This window comes from Oncorhynchus mykiss, chromosome 28 (genome assembly GCF_057628025.1).
Source record: "Oncorhynchus mykiss isolate SJ-2025 chromosome 28, ASM5762802v1, whole genome shotgun sequence".
In the NCBI taxonomy this organism is placed as follows: Eukaryota; Metazoa; Chordata; class Actinopteri; order Salmoniformes; family Salmonidae; genus Oncorhynchus; species Oncorhynchus mykiss.
The window spans coordinates 44,925,907-44,949,395 of record NC_143049.1 but is presented as its reverse complement, the minus strand read 5'-3'; the positions used below and the strand labels follow the sequence as shown (position 1 = coordinate 44,949,395).

At 41.3% G+C, this 23,489-nt stretch overlaps 1 protein-coding gene across 1 annotated transcript in view; it reads left to right on the top strand.

Moving 5' to 3' along the window:
• rp1 (RP1 axonemal microtubule associated) overlaps positions 1-23,489 on the top strand; it is a 43,845-nt gene that overhangs the window by 8,101 nt on the left and 12,255 nt on the right. The window contains exons 3-7 of the mRNA XM_090226057.1: positions 14,476-14,641; positions 15,107-15,408; positions 15,776-17,905; positions 17,993-18,046; positions 18,134-18,402. Of these exons, the coding sequence (XP_090082183.1) occupies positions 14,476-14,641; positions 15,107-15,408; positions 15,776-17,905; positions 17,993-18,046; positions 18,134-18,402 (2,921 nt within the window). The remainder of the gene's footprint in view (positions 1-14,475; positions 14,642-15,106; positions 15,409-15,775; positions 17,906-17,992; positions 18,047-18,133; positions 18,403-23,489) is intronic.

Sequence of the window (23,489 nt, the reverse complement as noted above, 5' to 3'; positions counted from 1 at the left end):
ACCACATGTTAGTTAGTGACTAAAGAACAACATGTTAGTTACTGACTAAAGAACAACATGTTAGTTACCGACTAAAGAACAACATGTTAGTTACTGACTAAAGAACAACATGTTAGTTACTGACTAAAGAACAACATGTTAGTTACTGACTAATGAACAACATGTTAGTTACTGACTAAAGAACAACATGTTAGTTACTGACTAAATAACAACATGTTAGTTACTGACTAAAGAACAACATGTTAGTTACTGACTAAAGAATTAATGAACAACATGTTAGTTACTGACTAAAGAACAACATGTTAGTTACTGACTAAAGAACAACATGTTAGTTACTGACTAAAGAACAACATGTTAGTTACTGACTAAAGAACAACATGTTAGTTACTGACTAAAGAACAACATGTTAGTTACTGACTAAAGAACTTTATGTGGTTCCGGCCAAATGTAGTACACTCCACAGAGAAATGGCTGCAATTTTGGACTCACCCATAGAGATTGATAGAGGCCTCTAGTGGCCAAAAGGCCGTCCAAGCATGGTCAGCGCCATTGGGGGATTCCAATTTCATTGGCTGATCCCTCCTGGTGACCGGGTCATCAGGAGGGATCATCCAATCGTGATTAAGAAAATGTACTACTTTAAAATGGAGATAGCCTAAATGGCTCTGCCCAAGCTATCACAGATGCTATAATGGCATAGATACAAAGATGAGTCCTCTATCTATCTCTATGTATGCACCCTATCTCTAGGACTGATCGGAGTCACCCCAGGGCACCCTGATGACGTACTATCAAGCCTTCTGCCCCCTACTGGGAATTAACAGAATAATCTGTCTGCCGTCCATCTGCTATCAGGATGACGTACCTGTTCTGGCCCAGAGTCAGGGATTAATTCCTCTTAATTATCTTTGATTAACCCAGAGTTGATGGGAGCAGCAGATCAAAGTGGTTAATGGTTTCCTTCTGGATGTTCTTTGAGATGAGAGGGAGATCAGGGGTCATATGTATCAAGTATCTCAGGGTAGGAGTGGGATTTAGGATCAGTTTTGTGTTTTAGATATAATGATATGGACAGGAGAGACCCGATCCTAGATCAACACACCTACTCTGAGACACGTGATACATACGGGCCCTGAAATATATTGATGCCAAGTTGTAATGTCTATCCCCAACAATGCTGTAATCAATATCAATGTAGCCCTCAAAATAACAAGGTAGAACAAAAACACTCCACAAATAAGACAAACATGAGGAAGTAAGAAGTTATGTACAGATATGTATCGGGACTAGTATAGCATACTATATACACAGATATATATATATATATATATATATATATATAGGGACTAGTATAACATACTATATATATATATATATATATATATATATATATATATATATAGGGACTAGTATAACATACTATTTACAGATATATATATATATATATATATATATATATATATATGTAAATAGTATGTTATACTATATATATATATATAGGCACTAGTATAACATACCATATACAGACATATATATTTATCGGCACTAGTATAACATACTATATACAGAGATATGTATAGGGACTAGTTTGACATACTATATACACACATATATATATATATATATACTGTATAGGGACTAGTATAGCATACTATATATATATATATATATATATATATATATATATATATATATATATATAGGGACTAGTATAACATATTATATACAGAGATATTCTGCCCCTGAACAGGCAGTTAACCCACTGTTCCTAGGCCGTCATTGAAAATAAGAATTTGTTCTCAACTGACTTGCCTGGTTAAATAAAGGTAAAATAAAAAATATATATATATGTATAGGGACAAGTATAACATACCATATACAGATATATATATATAGGGACTAGTATAACATACCATATACAGATATATATGTATAGGGACAAGTATAACATACCATATACAGATATATATATATAGGGACTAGTATAACATACCATATACAGATATATATATATATAGGGACTAGTATAACATACCATATATAGATATATATATATAGGGACTAGTATAACATACCATATACAGATATATATATATAGGGACTAGTATAACATACCATATACAGATATATATATATAGGGACTAGTATAACATACTATATACAGAGATATTCTGCCCCTGAACAGGCAGTTAACCCACTGTTCCTAGGCCGTCATTGAAAATAAGAATTTGTTCTCAACTGACTTGCCTGGTTAAATAAAGGTAAAATAAAAAATATATATATATGTATAGGGACAAGTATAACATACCATATATAGATATATATATATAGGGACTAGTATAACATACCATATACAGATATATATATATAGGGACTAGTATAACATACCATATACAGATATATATATATAGGGACTAGTATAACATACCATATACAGATATATATATATAGGGACTAGTATAACATACCATATACAGATATATATATATAGGGACTAGTATAACATACCATATATATTGATATATATATATAGGGACTAGTATAACATACCATATATATTGATATATATATATAGGGACTAGTATAACATACCATATACAGATATATATATATAGGGACTAGTATAACATACCATATATATTGATATATATATATAGGGACTAGTATAACATACCATATACAGATATATATATATATAGGGACTAGTATAACATACCATATACAGATATATATATATAGGGACTAGTATAACATACCATATACAGATATATATATATAGGGACTAGTATAACATACCATATACAGATATATATATATAGGGACTAGTATAACATACCATATACAGATATATATATATAGGGACTAGTATAACATACCATATACAGATATATATATATATATAGGGACTAGTATAACATACCATATACAGATATATATATATAGGGACTAGTATAACATACCATATATATTGATATATATAGTCACTAGTATAGCATACTATATACAGATCTATGTATATATATATATATATTTTTTTTTTAAACATTTTATTTCACCTTTATTTAACCAGGTAGGCAAGTTGAGAACACCTTTATTTAACCAGGTAGGCAAGTTGAGAACACCTTTATTTAACCAGGTAGGCAAGTTGAGAACACCTTTATTTAACCAGGTAGGCAAGTTGAGAACAAGTTCTCATTTACAATTGCGACCTCGCCAAGATAAAGCAAAGCAGTTCGACACATACAACGACACAGAGTTACACATGGAGTAAAACAAACATACAGTCAATAATACAGTATAAACAAGTCTGTATACGATGTGAGCAAATGAGGTGAGATAAGGGAGGTAAAGGCAAAAAAAGGCCATGGTGGCAAAGTAAATACAATATAGCAAGTAAAACACTGGAATGGTAGATTTGCAGTGGAATAATGTGCAAAGTAGAAATAAAAATAATGGGGTGCAAAGGAGCAAAATAAATAAAATAAATACAGTAGGGAAAGAGGTAGTTGTTTGGGCTAAATTATAGGTGGGCTATGTACAGGTGTAGTAATATGTGAGCTGCTCTGACAGTTGGTGCTCAAAGCTACTGAGGGAGATAAGTGTTTCCAGTTTCAGAGATTTTTGTAGTTCGTTCCAGTCATTGGCAACAGAGAACTGGAAGGAGAGGCGACAAAATAAATAATTGGTTTTGGGGGTGACCAGAGAGATATACCTGCTGGAGTGCATGCTACAGGTGGGTGATGCTATGGTGACCAGCGAGCTGAGATAAGGGGGGACTTTACCTAGCAGGGTCTTGTAGATGACATGGAGCCAGTGGGTTTGGCGACGAGTATGAAGCGAGGGCCAGCCAACGAGAGCGTACAGGTCGCAATGGTGGGTAGTATATGGGGCTTTGGTGACAAAACGGATTGCACTGTGATAGACTGCATCCAATTTGTTGAGTAGGGTATTGGAGGCTATTTTGTAAATTACATCGCCGAAGTCGAGGATTGGTAGGATGGTCAGTTTTACAAGGGTATGTTTGGCAGCATGAGTGAAGGATGCTTTGTTGCGAAATAGGAAGCCAATTCTAGATTTAACTTTGGATTGGAGATGTTTGATATGGGTCTGGAAGGAGAGTTTACAGTCTAACCAGACACCTAGGTATTTGTAGTTGTCCACGTATTCTAAGTCAGAGCCGTCCAGAGTAGTGATGTTGGACAGGCGGGCAGGTGCAGGCAGCGATCGGTTGAAGAGCATGCATTTAGTTTTACTTGTATTTAAGAGCAATAGGAGGCCACGGAAGGAGAGTTGTATGACATTGAAGCTTGCCTGGAAGGTTGTTAACACAGTGTCCAAAGAAGGGCCAGAAGTATACAGAATGGTGTCGTCTGCGTAGAGGTGGATCAGAGACTCACCAGCAGCAAGAGCGACATCATTGATGTATACAGAGAAGAGAGTTGGTCCAAGAATTGAACCCTGTGGCACCCCCATAGAGACTGCCAGATGTCCGGACAGCATACCCTCCGATTTGACACACTGAACTCTATCAGAGAAATAGTTGGTGAACCAGGCGAGGCAATCATTTGAGAAACCAAGGCTGTCGAGTCTGCCGATGAGGATGTGGTGATTGACAGAGTCGAAAACCTTGGCCAGATCAATGAATACGGCTGCACAGTATTGTTTCTTATCGATGGCAGTTAAGATATCTTTTAGGACCATGAGCGTGGCTGAGGTGCACCCATGACCAGCTCTGAAACCAGATTACATAGCAGAGAAGGTATGGTGAGATTCGAAATGGTCGGTAATCTGTTTGTTGACTTGGCTTTCGAAGACCTTAGAAGGGCATGGTAGGATAGATATAGGTCTGTAGCAGTTTGGGTCAAGAGTGTCCCCCCTTTGAAGAGGGGGATGACCGCAGCTCCTTTCCAATCTTTGGGAATCTCAGACGACACGAAAGAGAGGTTGAACAGGCTAGTAATAGGGGTGGCAACAATTTCGGCAGATAATTTTTTAGAAAGAAAGGGTCCAGATTGTCTAGCCCGGCTGATTTGTAGGGGTCCAGATTTTGCAGCTCTTTCAGAACATCAGCTGACTGGATTTGGGAGAAGGAGAAATGGGGAAGGCTTGGGCGAGTTGCTGTGGGGTATACTGTGCTGTTGACCGGGGTAGGGGTAGCCAGGTGGAAAGCATGGCCAGCCGTAGAAAAATGCTTATTGAAATTCTCAATTATAGTGGATTTATCAGTGGTGACAGTGTTTCCTATCTTCAGTGCAGTGGGCAGCTGGGAGGAGGTGTTCTTATTCTCCATGGACTTTACAGTGTCCCAGAACTTTTTTGAGTTAGTGTTGCAGGAAGCAAATTTCTGCTTGAAAAAGCTAGCCTTGGCTTTTCTAACTGCCTGTGTATAATGGTTTCTAGCTTCCCTGAACAGCTGCATATCACGGGGGCTGTTCGATGCTAATGCAGAACGTCATAGGATGTTTTTGTGTTGGTTAAGGGCAGTCAGGTCTGGGGAGAACCAAGGGCTATATCTGTTCCTGGTTCTAAATTTCTTGAATGGGGAATGCTTACTTAAGATGGTTAGGAAGGCATTTTAAAAAAATAACCAGGCATCCTCTACTGACGGGATGAGATCAATATCCTTCTAGGATACCCCGGCCAAGTCGATTAGAAAGGCTTGCTCGCTGAAGTGTTTCAGGGAGCGTTTGACAGTGATGAGTGGAGGTCGTTTGACCGCTGACCCATTACGGATGCAGGCAATGAGGCAGTGATCGCTGAGATCTTGGTTGAAGACAGCAGAGGTGTATTTAGAGGGCAAGTTGGTTAGGATGATATCTATGAGTGTGTCCGTGTTTAAGGCTTTGGAGAGGTACCTGGTAGGTTCATTGATCATTTGTGTGAGATTGAGGGCATCAAGCTTAGATTGTAGGATGGCTGGGGTGTTAAGCATGTTCCAGTTTAGGTCGCCTAGCAGCACAAGCTCTGAAGATAGATGGGGGGCAATCAGTTCACATATGGTGTCCAGAGCACAGCTGGGGGCATAGGGTGGTCTATAGCAGGCGGCAGCGGTGAGAGACTTGTTTTTAGAGAGGTGGATTTTTAAAAGTAGAAGTTCAAATTGTTTGGCTACAGACCTGGATAGTAGGACAGAACTCTGCAGGCTATCTTTGCAGTAGATTGCAACACTGCCCCCTTTGGCAGTTCTATCTTGTCTGAAAATGTTGTAGTTTGGGATGAAAATTTCAGAATTTTTGGTGGTCTTCCTAAGCCAGGATTCAGACACAGCTAGAACATCCGGGTTGGCAGAGTGTGCTAAAGCAGTGAATAAAACAAACTTAGGGAGGAGGCTAATCTAATCTAATCTAATGTTAACATGCATGAAACCAAGGCTATTACGGTTACAGAAGTCATCAAAAGAGAGCGCCTGGGGAATAGGAGTGGAGCTAGGCACTGCAGGGCCTGGATTCACCTCTACATCGCCAGAGGAACAGAGGAGGAGTAGGATAAGTGTACGGCTAAAAGCAATAAGAATTGGTTGTCTAGAACGTCTGGAACAGAGAGTAAAAGGAGGTTTCTGGGGGCAATAAAATAGCTTCAAGGTATAATGTACAGACAAAGGTATGGTAGGATGTCAATACAGTGGAGGTAAACCTAGGTATTGAGTGATGATGAGAGAGATATTGTCTCTAGAAACATAATTGAAACCAGGAGATGTCATCGCATGTGTGGGTGGTGGAACTAATAGGTTGGATAAGGTATAGTGAGCTCTACAGTGAAATAAGCCAATAAACACTAACCAGAACAGCAATGGACAAGGCATATTGACATTAAGGAGAGGCATGCTTAGTCGAGTGATCAAAAGGGTCCAGTGAGTAGGAAGGTTGGTTGGGGTCACGGCGATTCAGACAGCTAGCCGGGCCATCGGGCCAGCTAGCCGGGCAAGCTAGCATAGGATGGAGGTCTGTTTTTAGCCACCTCGTGTGTTTCTGTCGGTAGGATTAGTGGGGTTCCGTGTGGTAGAGGGGATCAATCCAATTCGCAAAAAAAAACAATATATATAGTTGAGGCCCAAGAATTTTTTTTTTTTTTTTTAATAAATTGTCCGATAGGCCTATTCAGATAGCAGCCGATAAGACAGCTAACGATTAGCGGACCGCAGATGGGCGTTCAGGTAGCGTCGCGACGGAGGAGTCGGCCGGATAACTCCCTCAGGCAGATAACGTCGGTAGTCCAGTTGTGGAGGCCCGGTGGGGCTCCGGGTTGGCAGTAAAACGGGTCCGGATAGGTGATTGTAGACCAGGAGTGAGTGATGGAACTCTTCAGCTGGCTAGCTCCGGAATAATTGATGTTTGCTCCGGAATCGACGTAAGCCGATAGTCACACGGATAGCAGCTAGCTAGCTGCGAGATCCAGGTGCAAATGTCCAGAGTTAGTGGTTGAAATCCGGGGACATGGAGAGAAAAATAGGTCCGGTATGTTCCGGTCCGAGCCGCGCCGTACAAAACTGGCGATAGATTTTCGAGCTAAAGGATAGCTGATGACCACAAACCGTAGTTAGCTGAATACTAACGATTAGCCAGTAAAGAAGCTAACTAGCTTCTGATTAGCTTCAGGTTAGCTTCTGGCTAGCTTCTGGATTAGCTTCTGTCTAGCTTCTGGCTAGCTTCTGTCTAGCTTCTGGCTAGCTTCTGGTTAGCTTCTGACTATCTTCTATGGAGGATTACAGATTTGAGGTAAATAATACTTTATTTTAAAAAATATATAAATTGGTGAGGAGATTGTTTTGAAGATGAGTTTATGGAAAATAAAATAAAAATATAAAAAGGTATGCGAAGAAAGTTGTAAATATATATATATATATATACGGGACACGACAAGACGAGGACAAAAGACGTCTGTCATCTTGGAGCACACACACATATATATATATATAGTATGCTATACTAGTGCATATATATATATATATATATATCTATATGCACAAGTTTAGCATACTATATACAGATATATATAGGCACTAGTATAGCATACTATATACAGATATATATAGGCACTAGTATAGCATATATATATAGTATGCTATACTAGTGCCTATATATATATATATATATATATATGCACAAGTTTAGCATACTATATATATATATATATATAGTATGCTATACTAGTGCCTATATATATATATGCACAAGTTTAGCATACTATATACAGATATATATAGGCACTAGTATAGCATACTATATACAGATATATATAGGCACTAGTATAGCATACTATATACAGATATATATAGGCACTAGTATAGCATATATATATATATATATATATATATATATAGGCACAAGTTTAGCATACTATATACAGATATATATAGGCACTAGTATAGCATACTATATATATATATATATAGGGACTATTATAGCATACCATATACATAGATATATACATATATATAGGGACTAGTATAACATACCATATACAGATATATACATATATATAGGGACTAGTATAACATACCATATACAGACACATATATATATATATATATATATATATATATATATATATATATATATATATATATATATATATATATATATATATATATATATATATGCACTAGTGTAACGGTTTTCTTGATGAGAAGGAGAGTCGGACCAAAATGCGGCGTGTCTATTGCAATCCATGTTTAATGAAGTAACACACTAAACACAAACACTACCAAAACAATAAACTTAACAAAAACCGAAACAGCCTATACTTGGGTAACCTAACACAGAACAATGACATCAGGACAATAAGGACAATCACCCACGACAAACTCAAAGAATATGGCTGCCTAAATATGGTTCCCAATCAGAGACAACGATAAACACCTGCCTCTGATTGAGAACCACTTCAGACAGCCATAGACTTAGCTAGAACACCCCACTAGCTACAATCCCCATACATACACACCACATACAAAAACCCATGCCACACCCTGGCCTGACCAAATAAATAAAGATAAACACAAAATACTTTGACCAGGGTGTGACAGAACCCCCCCCCCCTAAGGTGCGGACTCCCGAACGCACCTCAAAACAATAGGGAGGGTCCGGGTGGGCGTCTGTCCATGGTGGCGGCTCCGGCGTGGGACGTGGACCCCACTCAATCAATGTCTTAGTCCCTTCTCCTCGCGTCCCTGGATAGTCCACCCTCGCCGCCGACCATGGCCTAGTAGTCCTCACCCAGAACCCCACTGGACTGAGGAGCAGATCGGGACTGAGGGGCAGCTCGGGACTGAGGCAGCTCGGAACTGAGGGGAAGCTCAGGAGTGAGAGGAAGCTCAGGAGTGAGAGGAAGCTCAGGAGTGAGAGGAAGCTCAGGAGTGAGAGGAAGCTCAGGCAGGTTGATGAATCTACCAGATCCTGGCTGACTGGCAGATCCTGGCTGACTGGCAGATCTGGAAGAGTCTGGCCGACTGGCAGATCTGGAAGAGTCTGGTCGACTGGCAGATCTGGAAGAGTCTGGTCGACTGGCAGATCTGGAAGAGTCTGGTCGACTGGCAGATCTGGAAGAGTCTGGTCGACTGGCAGATCTGGAAGAGTCTGGTCGACTGGCAGATCTGGAAGAGTCTGGTCGACTGGCAGATCTGGAAGAGTCTGGTCGACTGGCAGATCTGGAAGAGTCTGGTCGACTGGCAGATCTGGAAGAGTCTGGTCGACTGGCAGATCTGGAAGAGTCTGGTCGACTGGCAGATCTGGAAGAGTCTGGTCGACTGGCAGATCTGGAAGAGTCTGGTCGACTGGCAGCTCTGGCTGCTCCATGCTGACTGGCTGCTCCATGCTGACTGGCAGCTCTGGCTGCTCCATGCTGACTGGCTGCTCCATGCTGACTGGCAGCTCTGGCTGCTCCATGCTGACTGGCTGCTCTGGCTGCTCCATGCTGACTGGCTGCTCCATGCTGACTGGCGGCCCTGGCTGCCCCATGCTGACTGGCGGCCCTGGCTGCTCCATGCTGACTGGCGGCCCTGGCTGCTCCTTGCTAACTGGCAGCTCTGGCGGCTCCTTGCAGACTGGCAGCTCTGGCGGCTCCTTGCAGACTGGCAGCTTTGGCGGCATCCTGCAGACAGGCAGCTCTGGCGGCTCCTTGCAGACTGGCAGCTCCTTGCAGACTGGCAGCTCTATGCAGACTGGCAGCTCCTTGCAGACTGGCAGCTCCTTGCAGACTGGCAGCTCCTTGCAGACTGGCAGCTCCTTGCAGACTGGCAGCTCCTTGCAGACTGGCAGCTCCTTGCAGACTGGCAGCTCCTTGCAGACTGGCAGCTCTGGCTGCTTCATGTAGACTGACAGCTCTGGCTGCTCCTTGCAAACTGACAGCTCGGGCTGCTTCATGCAGACTGACAGCTCAGACTGCTCCATGCAGACTGACAGCTCCTTGCAGGCTGGCAGCTCCTTGCAGACTGGCAGCTCCTTGCAGACTGGCAGCTCCTTGCAGACTGGCAGCTCCTTGCAGACTGGCAGCTCTGGCTGCTTCATGTAGACTGACAGCTCAGGCTGCTCCATGCAGACTGACAGCTCCTTGCAGGCTGGCAGCTCCTTGCAGACTGGCAGCTCATTGCAGACTGGCAGCTCAGGCTGCTTCATGCAGACTGGCAGTTCTGGCTGCGCTGAACAGGCGGGAGACTCCGGCAGCGCAGGAGAGGAGAGAGGCTCCGGCTGCGCTGAACAGGCGGGAGATTCCGGCAGTGCAGGAGAGCAGAAAGGCTCTGGCTGCGCTGAACAGGCGGGAGACTCCGGCAGCGTAGGAGAGGAGAAAGACTCTGGCTGCGCTGAACAGGCAGGAGACTCCAATAGCGCAGGAGAGAAGAGAGGCTCTGGCTGCGCTGAACAGGCGGGAGACTCCGGCAGCGCAGGAGAGGAGAGAGGCTCTGGCTGCGCTGAACAGGCGAGGCGCACTGTAGGCCTGATGCGTAGTGCTGGCACAGGACGTGCAAGGCTAGGGATGGGCACAGGAGGCCTGATGCGTGAGACTGGAACCAACTTCACCAGCCGACTAAAACGGACCTCAGGACGAGTATGGAGCGCTAACCCAGGTGCCATCAAATCCCTGACACGTTCCGTCAGGCGAATTCTATGCAAAATGCACCAACACAGCAACTCCCTCATTTCTCTCTCCTCCAATTTCCCCATTAACTCCTTCACAGTCTCTGTTTCGCTCACCTCCAACACCGGCTCTGGTTCTGGTCTCCTCCTTGGCTCCTCACGATAAACAGGGAGAGTTGGCTCAGGTCTGGCTCCTGACTCTGCCACACTCTCCCTGAGCCCCCCCCCAAGAAATTTTTGGGGCTGACTATGGGGCCTCCGTCCGCGCCGCCTTGCTTGCTTCGCAAACTCCATTCTCCTATATCCTTCCGCGCACTGCTCCATCGAATCCCAGGCGGGCTCCGGCACTCTCCCTGGGTCGGCCGCCCACCTGTCGATCTCTTCCCAAGTCGTATACTCCATACTGTACTCCTCTTTGGGCTGCTCCTGTTGTTTCTTCTCCCACTGCACCTTTGGGCGGCTACACTCCCCTGGTTTAGCCCAGGGTCCTCTCCCGTCGAGGATTTCCTCCCATGTCCAGAAATCCTTAATGCGCATCTCCTCGCGCTGCTCCTGCCTGTTGACACGCTGCTTGGTCCATTGGTGGTGGGTGATTCTGTAACGGTTTTCTTGATGAGAAGGAGAGTCGGACCAAAATGCGGCGTGTCTATTGCAATCCATGTTTAATGAAGTAACACACTAAACACAAACACTACCAAAACAATAAACTTAACAAAAACCGAAACAGCCTATACTTGGGTAACCTAACACAGAACAATGACATCAGGACAATAAGGACAATCACCCACGACAAACTCAAAGAATATGGCTGCCTAAATATGGTTCCCAATCAGAGACAACGATAAACACCTGCCTCTGATTGAGAACCACTTCAGACAGCCATAGACTTAGCTAGAACACCCCACTAGCTACAATCCCCATACATACACACCACATACAAAAACCCATGCCACACCCTGGCCTGACCAAATAAATAAAGATAAACACAAAATACTTTGACCAGGGTGTGACAACTAGTATAACATACTAGGGACTAGCTTAACATACTATATACAGAGATACATTACTGTTCAAAAGTTTGGGGTCACTTGGAAATGTCCATGTTTTTGAAAGAAAAGCACATTTTTGGTCCATTAAAATAACATCAAATTGTTCAGAAATACAGTGTAGACATTGTTAATGTTATAATTGACTATTGTAGCTGGTAACAGCTGATTTTTTTATGGAATATCTACATAGGCGTACAGAGGCCCATTATCAGCAACCATCACTCCTGTGTTCCAATGGTACATTGTGTTAGCTAATCCGAGTTTATCATTTTAAAAGGCTAATTGATCATTAGAAAAGCCTTTTGCAATTATGGTAGCACAGCTGAAAACTGTTGTTCTGATTAAAGAAGCAATAAAACTGTCCCTCTTTAGACTAGTTGAGTATCTGGAGCATCAGCATTTGTGGGATCAATTACAGGCTCAAAATGGCCAGAAACAAAGCACTTTCTTCTGAAACACGTCAGTATATTGTTGTTCTATTCCATGCGAGAAATTGCCAAGAAACTGAAGATCTTGTACAACGCTGTGTACAACTCCCTTCACAGAACAGCGCAAATTGGCTCTAACCAGAATAGAAAGAGGAATGGGAGACACCGGTGCACAACTGAGCAAGAGGACAAGTACATTAGTGTCTAGTTTGAGAAACAGACGCCTCACAAGTCCTCAACTGGCAGCTTCATTAAATAGTACCCGCAAAACACCAGTCTCAACGTCAACAGTGAAGAGGCAACCCCCGGGATGCTGGCCTTCTTGGCAGAGTTGCAAAGAAAAAGTAATATCTCAGACTGTCCAATAAAAAAAAAAATTATATGATGGGCAAAAGAACACAGACACTGGACAGAGGCACTCTGCCTAGAAGGCCAGCATCCAGGAGTCGCCTCTTCACTTTACCCGATCAATGGGAGAACCATCCAATGAATACATATGTAGTCCATCTGAAACATTCTGGAGAGAACTAGAGAAAAACATATATTTAGTCTTGCCCACATTAAATACAAGTTTTAAGCCAACCAGGGCATTCTGTATGGTAACAAGGTCAGATTGCAGCTCTAATATAGAATGGTAAACAGTTGTGACAATGGCATACATAACAGTGTTGTCTGCATACAGATGAATATGATGAGTTTTAACAGATAGACCAATATAATTGATTTAAATAGTAAAGAGGACAGGTCCCAGCACCAACCCCTGTGGTACACCTTTTATAATATCCAGAAAACTAGACTTAACACCATCAGAAATCACACATTGAGTTCTGTCTGTAAGATCATTTTCAAACCACTTGCAAGAAGCCTGATCCCTGCCTATATCAGTCAACCTTTGAACCTTTGACTAAGAATGTGATCGTCAATGGTATCGAAGGCCTTGAAGAGGTCTATAAACAATGATTTTTATGATCCAAGCAATTTAACCATCTATAACGAGGGTAGCAGCTGAAACTGCTATATCCAGATCTAAAACTGGATTGGTGCACATTAAAAAGTACAAAGTTAAAAATGTTATTAGGTGAAAGTTAGTCAGCGATTCTTAAACTTTGGCAAGATAACTTGGAAATTGGACAGTAGTTATCTAAGTCAGAAGGATCTCCTCCTTTATGTCTCTTTTCCAGATCTAATGGAATACACCACACCAGAAACAACTGTCAAGAAAAAAATATAGGTCAGGGAGTTCGGGCCCATTGATGACCTGGACTTCCACTGTGCTCGAGTCAGAAACCATTTTTTTCTGATGAAGAGGCGAATCCCTCCCCCTCTTGATTTCCATGACTCCACTGTCCTGTCCTCTCTGTGAATGGAGAATTCATTGAGTTGGATAGCCATGGGTTCTATCTTGTCCAAAAGAAATGTTTCAGAAAAGCAGAGAATATTGCAGTTACATTGGTAGCAAGTCTCATTGGTAGCAAATCCGCAATCGGATGTTATCCATCTTATTATCAAGAGCAATAAGATTGGCCAGTAGAATGGATGGAAGAGGTGGCTTGCTTTCCCTTCAGCTTGATCTCGCCTGGACTCCCCTTCGGTTGTCTCTGTAACGCTGGTGTTTCCTCTTGTAAACCCCCAAAATAACAGAAAGAGCCCAGGGCAGATGAGTTGAGGTCAAAGTTGAAGCTGGAATTGAGGTAAGTGACTGCTGATCTGATGTTTAACGTCTTGTCGGTTTTAAGAAATGATAGTGGATACATTTCATTCAAATAAAGGACAAATAATCGCTAAAAGAATCCCAAAATAGCAAAGTTGGGTCGGAGCAAAACGGCAGCCAACTTTATTGAATTATTATGAAACCTAACAACTGTTCATTCTGATAGATATTGTAATTCCATTGACTTGAGATTGTATGTCTCCTCCTTTGTCTTTCAGGTTGAAGGTCTGCCAGCCTTGATCCTGTGTTCTGGGGTGGTGGTAGCTTCGGGGAACGAACCTTTTAGACCAGGGAACTATGACTTCCTGAGACCGACCCAGCCTGCTGCTGCTCTGTCCTTTAACTCAGACTCTATAGAACCAACCAGGCTAAAGCCTCTAACAGGTGAGTGTTCAGCTTGGTAGTGCTTTGTGTTGACTAGTGACTGATTGATTGAAGAAAAATGTAGCAGGATTGCTTCAGGTATTCCAGAACAACCACAGGTGCCCTTGGGGGGATAGTATATCAAAAAGCAAAAGGAAGAATTATAACAAATGGGTGTTGAGTGGCATACAACAATCCAGGTCCAGGCAATCATGTGGATTTGCAAGTTAAAAAGCTTTTATTTTGTGGGCTAAGTCATTATTTAAATAAACACCGATGTGTGAAGGATAAGACCTTAATCAGCGTGATTGAGTGTGTCATAGATCAAATTGTTTGATTGTATTGTGACTAAACATATTATTTTTCTTCTGATAGTCCTACTTTTTCAACAACAACAAAAAAATATATATTTATTTTTTCTCTCTTCCTTCCTCTCCTCCTCTCCCATCAACACTCTTATCTCTTATCAACACTCTTATCTCTTAGAAAATAAAACATCGTTATCCAGCGGACGGCGGTCCAGGAACTTCAGCCTGTCATCAGAAAGATACTTTGTGAACCAGATCAACAAGTCTGTGAACGATAGCTCCTATGGCCAGCCGGTCCGCCTCCCAGAGAACATGGAGACAGAGCTAAACCAGAGAAAGACCCGGGGCTCTATAGATATGGAGACAGAAACGTATCAGCTTGTAGAGGACAACGGGAAGACCTCCATCGTACCGCAGGATGATGACATTGAGAAGTCCTTCAGGGTCAACCAGGATGGCAGCATGACCGTCGAGATGAAGGTTAGTACTGTTGTTGTTGTTGCTGCTGCTGTTGCTGAGTATGTTGTTGTTGTTATTGTTATTGTTGTTGAGTATGGTGTTGTTGTTGTCATTGCTGTTGTTTTTGAGTATGGTGGTGTTGTTGTTGAGTATGGTGGTGTTGTTGTTAATGTTGTTGACTATGGTGGTGTTGTTGTTATTTTTGTTGAGTATGTTGATGTTGTTGAGTATGTTGTTGTTGAGAATATTGTTGTTTGAGAATGGTGTTGTTGTTGTTGTTGAGTATGGTGTTGTTGTTACTAATATTATTAATATCATTACTTCCATTATTTATATATTTATGGAATGTCATGGTTTAAAGCACCTCTGATTTGATTCTGATTGGCAGGTCCGTCTGACCATTAAGGAGGAGGAGATGATCCATTGGACGACCACGTTGAGCCGCTCCAGCGTGGTGACCAATCATAAACTAGGAGCCAAGTCGGTATCCACCCCACAGTCCCCCGACAACAACGTGGAGGCGAAAGACCCTAACATTGGTCTCAGTGAGGATGAGACCAAGGAGAGTAACCACCCCAGCCGCAATGCAGAGAGGGACGTGGCCTTCAGCGGGACAGACGGAGGAGGGACAGACAGTGGCGGTGGAGGCAGGGCTGGTTCTCTGAAGGCCCACCCCCGTCAGAAGCGGATGCCAACCCCTGGGCTGAGACAGGTGAAAAAGAAACAGGCGTCCGTGGAGAGCGTAACCACGGTGACGGAGACAGGTGTCCAGGAGACCAGCCTGGGGACTTTTTCGTACACAGAGTGCATGGCAGACGGGGAAACCACAGAGGGGTACTGTGTGGTCCGGCAGAGCAGCAGCAGCTCCAGGTTACCCGCCATACCACCTGTCCCCAAGCCCAGGAAGAGTGGCTCGGCTGGGGCCAGCAGGGCCATCAGGACCAGCTCCCACTCCTCACTCCGGTCCTCTGGAGTAGCAGAGGTGATGCAGATTCAGAACAATGGTAATGGCAGGGAGATCACTGAGACCGTCATGCACATCTACGAGAGGAGACAGAGCAGCTACGATAACTACTATGCCAACGCCCTGGGGGCCGGGTATGGGACATGTGGGGAGGGAGGTGGGGGTTATGCAGGCGAGGCAGGGTATGGTGGAGGTTGTGGTGGTGGCTCCAACCCCATTCCGCGGAGTAAACCGGCCTCTTCAGATTCGGGGCCGCGCTCCTCCGTGGACTTAAGCCGACCATCCAGTACCAGCAACTCACTGAACCAACAGAGGGATGAGATACTCTCTCTGTCTTCTGAACCCACCTCACCTTCTCAGAATGTCACCGTTCCATTTAAAAAACAACCAGAGATCATTAGCAACAAACTGGCGTCTTTCCCAGACAACGAAGCTTACGCCGCGTCAGAGTCTTACACAGGGTCATCTCCTAAAGAGACAGAATGGCCAGAACCAAAGGTATTGGAATGTTCTGATACAAATGAATTTGAATGTTCAGAGACAAAGGAATTTGGATGTTCAGAGAGAAAGGAATTAGGATGTTCAGAGACAAAGGAATTAGGATGTTCAGAGACAAAGGAATTTGGATGTTCAGAGACAAAGGAATTTGGATGTTCAGAGAGAAAGGAATTAGGATGTTCAGGGAGAAAGGAACTGGAATGTTCCAAGACAGTAGCGAAAGAAGAGAAGGGGGTTGAGGCGGATGCTCTTGAAGAGAACAACAAGAAGAGGACAGTGAAGCGGAACGGGATTCAAATAAGCCCAACGTCCACTACGAGCTCAAAGAGCAGACAGAAGGACAGCGTTGCAGGGTCTGTTCGGAGCACCAAAAATACCCTTTCTCCTGCCAGCACAGAGAAGAAGAGCGGCAGTGCAACAGGAAGTGAACAAATTCTAAGCGCAACAGAGAGTGACAGCCAAGTCAGCCAGAGGAGTAGAGAGAAGGTAGAGAAGAATATCAATTATATTCCTGTGAAGAATGGGCCCTTGGTGTTAAACATAAACTTGAAAGATTCTGAAAAACGAGGTTTAGCTTCTGAAAAACAGCTGAATATAGGTGAGAAGTTTGGAAGAGGGCAAAGATCCCAGAAGGTCAACACCGCTAAGTATTCCAGGCAGAAGACACAGCCGAGGAAGAATGTGTTTTATGTTTCCCCAGCCAGACAGACTGACATCGGAGAGACAGACATACATACAGATACCGGACAGACAGACAGACAAACAGACAGTAGACAGATAGTCAGACAGACGGGTCGAAAGATGGCCAGCCAGCCAACCAGAAAGACCTTGGCTAAGCAGAGGTCCATGTCTAACGAGGACAGAACCAAATCCCCTAAACAGACTCTACTGAGTGAGAGCTTCTCCATGCCTGTCTTGCACCCCCCTCTAGCCCCCTCTGGGGTACACCAGTACGTAGAGAACTGGCTGCAGAACATCGCCCCGGAGTCCATCCCCTATGTCCCCTACATGGAGGAGGGAGGCCAGGACACAGAAGAGACTGAACCCAGGACCAAGGTGTGTTTGTGTATTGGAGGGGTTGGGTACAGCAGAAGATACATTTATGTCTCGTATGGATGAATAAAATCTTCTTCTTCTTCTAAGGTAAACATGGAGGACGAAGGCCAGGACACTGGGGAGGCTGAACCCAGGACCAAGGTGTGTTTGTGTATTGGAGGGGTTTTGTACAGCAGAAGATACATTTATGTCTCGTATGGATGAATTAAATCTTCTTCTTCTTTTAAGGTAAACATGGAGGACGAAGGCCAGGACACTGGGGAGGCTGAGCCCAGGACCAAGGTGATCTTCCAGATAGGAGCCGACTCAGAGGTTGAGTCAGAAGTGAAGAGTGATTACCCAGAGGATCAACATCTGCCCCAGGGGGGAGACCACCTCTCAGTGGGAGGCATGTCCATGTCCTGCCTGTCTGTCCCTGTCAGCTACGCCGAAGCTCAGGTCGACCTCTCTAACCCCCAGAGGACCAGGAAACTGTGCTCCTCTATGCCCAGTGTCAGGTCGGTCGACCTTTATTTATTTTCATGTTATTTAACCTTTCATTTAAGGAATGTCCCAATGAGATATAGAATATTTTTTACAAGGGACACCTGGCTAAGAAAGCAGCAGCAAGTAGCTAAGAAGTCAAAATCAGAACAAATGTTTGTTAATCTTAATTTTCTACACCAAATACTACACCAAATACAGTTTTCTTATTGTATTTTTCGTACAATATGTATTTTTCATTGATCAGTTTTCAGGTTTTACTATTTGATGACAATCTATGATGCTTGCCACCTGGCTACTCCTACCCCGGTCAACAGCACTGCACCCCCAACAGCAACTCGCCCAAGCCTTCCCCATTTCTCCTTCTCCCAAATCCATTCAGCTGATGTTCTGAAAGAGCTGCAAAATCTGGACACCTACAAATCAGCCGGCCTAGACAATCTGGACCCTTTCTTTCTAAAATTATCTGCCGAAATTGTTGCCACCCCTATTACTAGCCTGTTCAACCTCTCTTTCGTGTCGTCTGAGATTCCCAAAGATTGGAAAGCAGCTGCGGTCATCCCCCTCTTCAAAGAGGGGGACACTCTTGACCCAAACTTCTACAGACCTATATCTATCCTACCATGCCTTTCTAAGGTCTTCGAAAGCCAAGTCAACAAACAGATTACCGACCATTTCGAATCTCACCATACCTTCTCTGCTATGCAATCTGGTTTCAGAGCTGGTCGTGGGTGCACCTCAGCCACGCTCAAGGTCCTAAACGATATCTTAACTGCCATCGATAAGAAACATTACTGTGCAACCGTATTCATTGATCTGGCCAAGGCTTTCGACTCTGTCAATCACCACATCCTCATCGGCAGACTCGACAGCCTTGGTTTCTCAAATGATTGCCTCGCCTGGTTCACCAACTATTTCTCTGATAGAGTTCAGTGTGTCAAATCGGATGGTCTGCTGTCCGAACCTCTGGCAGTCTCTATGGGGGTGCCACAGGGTTCAATTCTTGGACCGACTCTCTTCTCTGTATACATCAATGAGGTCGCTCTTGCTGCTGGTGAGTCTCTGATCCACCTCTACGCAGACGACACCATTCTGTATACTTCTGGCCCTTCTTTGGACACTGTGTTAACAACCCTCCAGGCAAACTTCAATGCCATACAACTCTCCTTCCGTGGCCTCCAATTGCTCTTAAATACAAGTAAAACTAAATGCATGCTCTTCAACCGATCGCTACCTGCACCTACCCGCCTGTCCAACATCACTACTCTGGACGGCTCTGACTTAGAATACGTGGATAACTACAAATACTTAGGTGTCTGGTTAGACTGTAAACTCTCCTTCCAGACCCATATCAAACATCTCCAATCCAAAGTTAAATCTAGAATTGGCTTCCTATTTCGCAACAAAGCATCCTTCACTCATGCTGCCAAACATACCCTTGTAAAACTGACCATCCTACCAATCCTCGACTTTGGCGATGTCATTTACAAAATAGCCTCCAATACCCTACTCAACAAATTGGATGCAGTCTATCACAGTGCAATCCGTTTTGTCACCAAAGCCCCATATACTACCCACCATTGCGACCTGTACGCTCTCGTTGGCTGGCCCTCGCTTCATACTCGTCGCCAAACCCACTGGCTCCATGTCATCTACAAGATCCTGCTAGGTAAAGTCCCCCCTTATCTCAGCTCGCTGGTCACCATAGCATCTCCCACCTGTAGCACACGCTCCAGCAGGTATATCTCTCTAGTCACCCCCAAAACCAATTATTTCTTTGGCCGCCTCTCCTTCCAGTTCTCTGTTGCCAATGACTGGAACGAACTACAAAAATCTCTGAAACTGGAAACACTTATCTCCCTCACTAGCTTTAAGCACCAACTGTCAGAGCAGCTCACAGATTACTGCACCTGTACATAGCCCACCTATAATTTAGCCCAAACAACTACCTCTTTCCCTACTGTATTTAATTTATTTATTTTGCTCCTTTGCACCCCATTATTTGTATTTCTACTTTGCACATTCTTCCATTGCAAATCTACCATCCCAGTGTTTTACTTGCTATATTGTATTTACTTTTCCACCATGGCCTTTTTTTGCCTTTACCTCCCTTCTCACCTCATTTGCTCACATCGTATATAGACTTGTTTATACTGTATTATTGACTATATGTTTGTTTTACTCCATGTGTAACTCTGTGTCGTTGTATCTGTCGAACTGCTTTGCTTTATCTTGGCCAGGCCAAGTGAAATAAAAAAATAAAAAAATGATTGTAAATTGGTTTACAATTCAGTGTATGATTTCGAGCTTCTACAAATACTACTACTACTACTAATAATAATATTATTACTACTTCTACTACTACTAATAATAATAATATTACTACTACTACTACTACTACTACTAATAATAATAATAATAATAATACCACTACTCCTATTAATAATATTATTACTACCACTACTGCTAATAATACTAATAATATTACCAATTCTACTGCTACCACTACTACTACTACTACTAATAATAATAATACCACTGCTACTACTGCTACTACTAATAATAATAATATTACCTCTACTAATGCTACCACTAATAATAATACCACAACAACTAATAATAATAATATTACTACTGCTACTACTACTACTACTCATAATAATACCACTACAACTAATAATAATAATATTACTACCACAACTACCACTAATAATAATAACATTACTACTACTACTACTACTGATATTACTACTACCAATAATAGTATTATTACTACTGCTACTACTACCAATAATAACTATATTAACACTACTCCTGCTACTACTAATAATAATAATAATAACACTACTACTGCAACTACTACTTCTGCTACTACTTATAATAACTATATTACAACTACCACTGCTACTACTGATAATAATAATATTACCACTACTACTGCTACTACTAATAATAATAACAATAATAATAATTTACTACTGCTACTAATAATAATAATATTAATAATTAAATTACTACTACTACTACTAATAATAATAATAGTACTACTACCACTGCTTTACTGCTACTGCTACTACTACTACTACTACTAATAACAATAATAATAATAATAATTATTATTATTATATTACTACTACTACTACTACTACTACTACTATTACTAATACATTTACTACTACTACTACTATGCTAATAATAATAATAATTGTACAACTATAATAATATTACTACTACTACTACTACTACTACTACTACTACTAATAATAATTATTATTATTATTATATTACTACTACTACTACTACTACTAATAATAATAATAATACATGTACTACTACTACTGCTACTATGCTAATAATAATAATAATAATATAATTATAACTATAATAATATTACTACCACTACTACTACTAATAATAATAATATCACTACTACTACTAATAATAATAATAATATTAACAATAATACTGATAATATTACCACCACAACTGCTACTACTACTACTAATAATAGTAATAATAATATTACCACTACTACTACTACTTCTACTACTACTACTACTACTACTACTAATACTACTATTACCACTACTACTACTAATACTACTATTAACACTACTACTACTATTACTACTACTAATAATAATAATAATTTACCACAACTACTACTACTAATACTAATAATATTGCCACTACTACTACCACTACTACTACTACGAATAATAATATTATTACTACTACTAATAATACTAATAATAATAATACTAACAATAATAATAATAATATTACCACTACAACTGCTACTACTACTACTACTACTACTACTATTACTACTAATAATAATAATACTACTACTAATAATAATAATAATAGTACCACTACTACTACGAATAATAATAATATTACTACTGCTACTACTACTACTAATAATAATAATACTACTACTACTACTACTACTAATAATAATACCACTACTCCTAATAATAATATTATTACTACCACTCCTACTAATAATACTAATAATATTACCACTACTACTGCTACTACTACTACTAATAATAATAATAATACCACTACTACTGCTGCTACTAATGATCATAATAATATTATCTCTACTAATGCTACCACTAATAATAATACCACAACAACTAATCATAATAATATTACTACTACTACTACTGATATTACTACTACTAATACGAGTATTATTACTACTGCTACTACCACCAATAATAACTATATTACCACTACTACTTCTACTACTACTACTAATAATATTAACACTACTACTTCTGCTACTACTAATAATAACTGTATTACCACTACCACTGCTACTACTAATAATAATAATATTAACACTACTGCTGCAACTACTACTACTGCTACTTCTACCAATAATTTCTATATTACCACTACTACTGCTACTACTACTGATAATAATATTACCACTACTACTGCTACTACTAAAAATAATAACAATAATAATAATGTCACCAGTACTACTACTACTACTAATAATAATATTATTACAGCTACTACTGCTACTATTACTAAGAATAATATTACCACTACTACTGCTACTACTAATAATAATATTACAACTATTACTACTACTACTAATAATAATAATAATATTACAGCTACTACTGCTACTATTACTAAGAATAACATTAACACTACTACTGCAACTACTACTTCTGCTACTACTAATAATAACTATATTACCACTACCATTGCTACTACTACTAATAATAATATTAACACTACTGCTGCAACTACTACTACTGCTACTACTACCAATAATTTCTATATTACCACTACTACTGCTACTACTACTGATAATAATAATATTACCACTACTACTGCTACTACTAATAATAATAACAATAATAATAATGTCACCAGTACTACTACTACTAATAATATTACAGCTACTACTGCTACTTTTACTAAGAATAATATTACCACTACTACTGCTACTACTACTAATAATAACAATAATAATAATGTCACGAGTACTACTACTACTAATAATAATAATATTACAGCTACTACTGCTGCTACTACTAAGAATAATATTACCACTACTACTGCTAAAACTACT